This window comes from Akebia trifoliata, chromosome 11 (assembly GCF_017979445.1).
Source record: "Akebia trifoliata isolate Shusen 1 chromosome 11, ASM1797944v1, whole genome shotgun sequence".
Lineage (NCBI taxonomy): Eukaryota > Viridiplantae > Streptophyta > Magnoliopsida > Ranunculales > Lardizabalaceae > Akebia > Akebia trifoliata.
Window position 1 is genome coordinate 35,438,472 of NC_141385.1, and position 6,856 is coordinate 35,445,327.

At 35.9% G+C, this 6,856-nt stretch overlaps 1 protein-coding gene across 4 annotated transcripts; it reads right to left on the minus strand.

Annotated features, from left to right (window-relative positions):
• Positions 1 to 223: 223 nt before the first annotated feature.
• LOC147391395 (ABC transporter F family member 4-like) lies at positions 224 to 4,564 on the minus strand. 4 transcript variants are annotated; one of them, XM_086458689.1, is made up of 2 exons: positions 4,372 to 4,564; positions 224 to 2,658 (listed from the first exon to the last, which is right to left on the minus strand). In XM_086458689.1, exon 2 carries the CDS (start codon positions 2,649 to 2,651, stop codon positions 450 to 452), a length of 2,202 nt encoding a protein of 733 aa, XP_086314815.1. In that variant the 5' UTR covers positions 2,652 to 2,658; positions 4,372 to 4,564; the 3' UTR covers positions 224 to 449. The 4 variants fall into 4 exon arrangements, with proteins under 4 accessions (XP_086314815.1, XP_086314816.1, XP_086314817.1 ...); XM_086458690.1 differs by lacking the exon at positions 4,372 to 4,564 and adding an exon at positions 3,753 to 4,311; XM_086458691.1 differs by lacking the exon at positions 4,372 to 4,564 and adding an exon at positions 3,722 to 3,744.
• Positions 4,565 to 6,856: the final 2,292 nt, after the last annotated feature.

Genomic DNA, 6,856 nt, shown 5'->3' on the forward strand with positions numbered 1-6,856 from the left:
ATTTTACACGTATAACGACATAAAAAGTGGGTATGCAAAGTAGCTACCAAATACTTGCATTCCTGGAACAGAAATATCAGCTATTATACCAGGAAATCAATCGACTCCTTCCCTTTTAAAATAACAGCTATTTTTGTTATTTAATCAACTGCAGTCTAACTGAATTTTGCTTAATGTAATCAAAGTAGAGGCTCAATAATTAAAACAAAGAAACTGAACACACTTTTAAGTGATCAATACTACTTTTATATTAGTAAATAAACCCAGACATAAAATTACAGGGTTTGTGTTTCCTACATTTCCGCAAAATAAAAGGGTAAACCTCACAAAATCACAAGAACTAAGATCTGTTTATGTTTTACTAACAAAATAAGAAATAACAGTAAAAGCATACAACAGCTTATTATTATGTAATTGAAACAATGAATACCTGAACTTTAAATAGTGCATTAATCATCGACCTCTGCTTTGATTTCTTTTTGCAACTCTTCCTTATACTCCTCAAAGGTCCCTGGATATGTTTGCACAGTCCCATTTTCTACTACCCAGAGTTGACTCTTCTCTTCGTCCTCACATACACGTGAAATTAGCCTAGAATCATGACTGACCAAAACAACACCACCGGTGAATTCATCTAGTGCATCAGCCAATGCATCAATGCTTTGCATGTCTAGGTGATTCGTTGGCTCATCTAATAATAAAATGTGGGGCTTCGACATGGAGATTGAAGTGAAGACAACACGAGATTTCTGCCCTCCAGACAATTTCGCAATAGGGGTAAGGTGGTTATGGCTAGGGAGCCCAAATTTCCCGAGCTTCGCACGGACTGCCTCCTGTTTGCTGAGTCCTTCTTGATCGGGATGAAGACGCAGAAGATATTGGACTGGGGTCTCCTCCATAGTCAATAAGTCCACAAAGTGTTGTGAATACCTTCCAATCCTCAACTTCTGACTCTTTCGTGCCTCCCCTTCAGTGGGAACCAAATCGCCAGCAAGAAGATTGAGTAGAGTAGATTTTCCAGCACCATTCGGCCCCACAATTGCGACACGGGTCCCCATATCAATACCCACATCAACATTCGAGAGCCTGAAATCCTCCCTATTTGGATAACTGAAACTGACTTCAATAAGCTGCAAGAGAGGTGGGTTGAGCTCGGTAGGCTCGGGAAAGTGGAACTCTACACTGTAGTCCCTCCACTTCTTTGGGGCCTCTTGTTGGGGCTCGTCCTCATCAACTTTCCCCCTCCCCTTGGCCTTTGAGGTTTCCTTTGCTGCGGCGAACTTGGCCCGTTCCTTCACCTTCTCCTGCTGAACCCGATTCCCTGTCCTTTTCGCGGCCTTCACCTGTTTGTCGTATATCTCAAATTTCTTGTTCATCTCCTTACGGCGCTGCTCATACCCACTCTCGAAATCATCGAAATTCCCACGATAGAAATGTAGCTTCTCGTCATGAAGATGAATGATCTCGCTGCATACGGAGTTAAGGAAATCACGATCGTGTGATACAACGACAAGAGTTTTCTTCCATCGACACAAGTACTCTTCTAGCCAGAGAACAGCCCGAAGATCGAGATGATTGGTGGGTTCATCGAGCAATAAAAGGGTTGGCTGCACAAACAGTGCCCTAGCCAATGAGATTCTCATCCTCCACCCACCACTAAAAGACCGAGTAGCTCGAATCTGCATATCCTTGGTGAAACCCAATCCTGCTAGTATCTTCGATGCCTGAGCCTCAGCTGCATCTGACCCCATCAACAGTAACCTCTCATACAACTCAGCAAGCTTCTCAGCCACATCAGTATCGGCATCCTCATCATCCCCATCTCCCGCAACAGACGAGGAATTTTGCAAAGCTTCGACCTCCTGACGGAGCTTGACAAGTTCTTCATTCGCCGAAACAACAGCTTCAAGGGCAGTCCTGTCATCACCAACTACCTCTTGTTCAACCAAGAGCACATCGATGTTCTTGGGTACAGGGATCTTCCTCCAAGCAAGAAGTTTCAATAGTGTTGACTTTCCCTTTCCATTGGGTCCAATCAAACCATACCTCTTCCCGTGAGAAATCTTCACCGATGCATTCTTGAGAAGCTCCTTCCCTCGTGCAGCTACAGAGAAATTATCAATTGTTATATCTTTAACATTAGCATCGGCACCTTCTTCACCATCGAGGACAGAAGCCCGGCTACCAATGACGACAGTGAAAGCATCACGGTCGTCCTTGAGAGCCTCGTGCTTGGCCAGCTCAGCAGCATGGGCAGAGAGTAGGTCCTTCTTTTCTCGCTTTTTCAACTCCTTTTCGGACACAGATATGCTGAGGGGTTTCAAATCTGAACGTCGATTGGGTTTCTTCTCAGAAACAGTGTCACCGAGGCCATTCTGTTGGTTTTCTTCAGATGCATAGTCATCATCGTCATCAGAGGGCGGAAGGTCAATGCCATCGGTGTAAGATGGAAGTTTTGGAGCCATCTTTGCCTTGGGTTTATTAGCGGTGGAGGAAGAACCCTTCTTGGGTTTATCTGGTTTTTGGTCCATACTGGCAAGCATGGCTGAGACTGAGAGCTTCTCTTTCTTGCCATCTTTGGCAGTATCTTTGCTGGGCTTCACCTTAGTGGCTACTGCTGCTCCGGCTTCATCAGTCTTCTTCTTTCCCATTGCAAAACTGAAAGAGCCCCAGAAGAGATCATAAATATATGATGTTAAAGTTTCACAAAAATATATTAGAAAAACATGGAAGGTCAATTTTTGCATAATCTCAGATACAAAAACAAGAACCAAAAAAAAAAAAAAGAAGAAAAAAAGATGCCAATGTTAACACCTTTCAACTCAGTAGAAACTCAAATAGACGGAATTAAAAAGAACAGATGAAAAAATAAAAATTTGAACTTTTTTTTTATATGTAAAAATGCCAAAACCGTAACTCTTTTTACCAACCTCAATTTTACTTCCTTTATGATGGAGCCACACAAAATTTTGACCTTGTGAAGAAACCCAAAAAACCTAAATGATGAAAACATTCATGACTATTTTCTAGAGAACTTTGACTGTCTACTTTACATGTTCTTTTATTTACTAAGAGCAGCATATACTGAAATTTTTTCTTCCAAGATTAATACTCTTCAGGTTTCTTAGTTTTGGGGGCTAGGGGGACGACAATCACTTATGGAATTTAAGATATTATTGGTTTTGCCTATGTTATGTCATAAATAGCAGATCATCTCTCTATGTGGAAACTTGATCTGCTGTTGACAGTCCATCACTCATTCTATTACTTTCTTTCCTATGTGCTTCAACTTTAGACACCCAACAGTGGACAAATTTACCAAAACTAAGAGCAATATGGTTTAACATGGTCTACTTTAAAAGTATAACTGTAACGAAACTTGAGACTCATTATCTCTAGCTTAAAATTTGAAGGGAAAAAAAAATATTGATAACATAAAAGTTCAACTACCATAAGTTGGAAAATTGAGTTCATTCAAACAAAAACCCCAAATTTCACCTATAAAAACAAAAAAGAACAACGAAGGGCCACAACAAACCCCAAAACGTAAATTTAGAAAAAAATATATCCCTGAATTCAAGCTATTTCTTAGATCTTCAACTATCAAACACATCTCTGAAATTCTAATTATCAGAAACACAAAAGAGGTTCATTCAACAAAAACACCAAAACCTACTATCAGCCATAAAATATAAAAACAGAGCTCTTGCAAAACCCATACTTGAAAATCCACCATTGAACTCTATTAAAACCTTCAGAACTCTAGCTATCAAAGTCCTCTGAACATAAACCTCAGTGAAACACCTAAGTATAGGAAAAAAGGAAATCAAAATTGTTCAATAAAAAATAAACAAAATCCAAAACCTACAGTAATATTTAAAACCCAAAACCCAATTTTGCATAAAAACCACATCTTTGACCTTGAATCATATCTCTGGATCCATAACTATCAAATCCAATCTCTGAATTCAAAACGCAGATACAGTTCTACAATACATAAAATTAGGATAACTCGAAAAAAAAAAAAAAAACTTTCACTCAGATGTAGCACACAAAAACTCAGCAAAGAGCTTCAAAGCCAAAATATTTGAATAAAATCCCATCTTTATCACGAATTATATCTTCGGATATTAAATATCAAACCCAATTTCTAAATTCAAAACCAAGTTACAGTTCTAACTATCAGAAACAGAAAATTAAAATTGTTCTACACAATCATCAGAAATAAAAAGATAAAACCCATAATCTAAATTTGATCAGATATCATCCCTAAACTCTAATTACGTCATCGTATCTCTATCAACTCAATCTATGAAATACAGTTAGAAGTATAAAAATAAAAAATAAAAAGAGGAACCTTTAAAATCTTACCAAAAAATCCAAGTTGATGAGGAGCATACGGGAGCAACGATCAACAAGTGGTGAACAGTAATTGGCAGAAAAAGCTAAAATCGACCATAAATTACAACAAGAGATGGATAATTAGGGTTTCAACAAAGCTAAAAATGACTTCAAATTACAATAGAAGTTAGAGTTAGGACTTAGGGTTATAAAAAATAGGTTAGGCCTAAGGGAAGATTTATCGTTATGGTACGATCCAATGTTTCAATAAGGTCGGCCCGGTTCAAATGGACCGGGGTTTTCAAAAGAAATGTTAATTCTTAGAGATTGTGTGGTTCAATTATTGAACCGAGTGAACCGCCAGTTATATAAATTATGAACCGACCTAAACTACAAAATTTTGATTTTGATTTTTGATTTTTGATTTTATAGAAAGATTCTATGGTCACACCAACTTTTACTTTGAGCAATCCAAGATGTGTGGGAATTTTTAAGTTGAATATTCATTTCGTGCACTAAATATGACCAAATTCCAAGTTCGATGCTGATCATTTGAATTCCCAAAACATGTTTTTCTAGTGAATTCGTCATTTTTATTATCAACAAATTCGTAGATAAAATACTAATGATTTTTCCATATCAACGATCTCGCTAGTAATTTATCAACAAATTCGTTGATTATAAAAGTGATGAATTCATTAGGAAAACATGTTTTGGGAATTAAAATGAACACTAAATTGAAATCCCAATATTATATATCATATGAATTGGGGTGCTCTAAGAAAATATTGAAGTGGCAATAGAAGTTATCTTTTTATATTTTGAGAGTTGATATTGGCACCTCAATTTTGACTTGTTACACCTTAATTAAAATATTAAAAAAGGTCAATGGATGGAATGAGTAAAAGTTGGGTTGCCTATATAAACTCTCTGTTTCTCTCTCTCCTTTTCTTTTCTTTTCTTGTTTTTTTTAGATTTCTATTGGTTAGATTTAGGATTTTATATAGGCCAAATCCTAATTGTAAACAATAATTGAAGTTGTTTGAATGTGTAATAATGTTTTGCATTGCTAAGATAATAACTTGAACCGAACTTTTGTAATGTTTCAATGGTGTGTTTTAATCTTTAATTAGGGTGTGATAAATAATTTGAGACATTGAGGTATAATAAATAGAAGCTGGGGTGCTAATAGCAGCTCTATATTATTAACAAAATAAAAAGCTCCAAACAATTTTTCGATATCTTATCTTTATTGTTATAATGAGAGAAGGCGGAGTAGAAGTGATTTGACACCAAAATTTGGATTTCAAAAGTTTATATTAACATATAAACTTAATATAATCAGGGTTATTTTGATAAAAGTTAAGAAAATTGCATTCGTCCCTAAAATCTCGTCGGTTGGTTTTTCAAATTACAAAAGATTTTTGCTAGAGTAACCTCAACATTGACCTCAATTCACTCGTTGCTAACATGGAGGTGTGCACATAGCCATAGATGCTTTCACTCGTATCTCGATGAAAAGCATATATGGTTTCGTATACACCTTCACGTTAACAAAGTGTGAATTGAGGTCACTCCAACATTATTCATTACAAAAATATCCTTTATATATATATATATATATATATATATATAAAGTATATAATAAGAAATGGATGAGGTTTTTGAAAAGAATGATAGAAGAGTTTCAGTTGGATTAAGAGTGTCAATGGGTTTCTACAAGACAAAAAATGATAATTAGGAATGATTTTCCACACTCTTAATTTGAGTGTCATTAAAAAATTAAGAATGGTGAAGGTCATGTCTGATAGCAAACCATAAAGGGTGGACACTATTCAGATTCAAGATTTGTAGATCACGTTAAACTCCAATACGTTTTGTACATGTAGGTCACTTGTTTCAGGCACTCCTTCCCTTTGGTTTTCCGTCAAGGATTTGTTAATTCGTTTTGTTTGGTTTGATAGAAGCAAAGAGAAAATAAATTCATTAAGATAAGAGAAAAGAAACTCAATTTCCCTCCACCCTGTTTTGATTGATTAGAGAAAAATAAAATAATTTAAGTTTCTCTTGTTTGATTAGTAGTCATAAATGAAGAAAAGAGAATTTTTTTTTTTATCAAATGACTGTTATACCTTTTATAGTCCAAAGAATTAAGTTCTATGTACAATGATACAAAATATAAACACCTAAAGTCATTTATAAAAAATAAAAAAAGATAAATCCACACCTTCCAATCAAATATCATACGAACATACACAATGTGAAAAAAGTTCAAATTCGACAGACCAAGAGGTCAAATTGGCGTCGAATTTTTCATTGTCAATTTTTTTTTTCGACAGTCCGAAACTGTCAAATTAATGAAGGATGGGAGAAATTCAAAGCTCTAAGCCGTCAAATTTGAGAACATCAAGAATTTCGATGGTCCTAGACCGTCAAAATTCAGTTTCTAAAATTCGGGGGCCTTGGCCCGTCATTTTTTTTTAGTCGAATTTTCCAATTTTCACGTAGTGATATA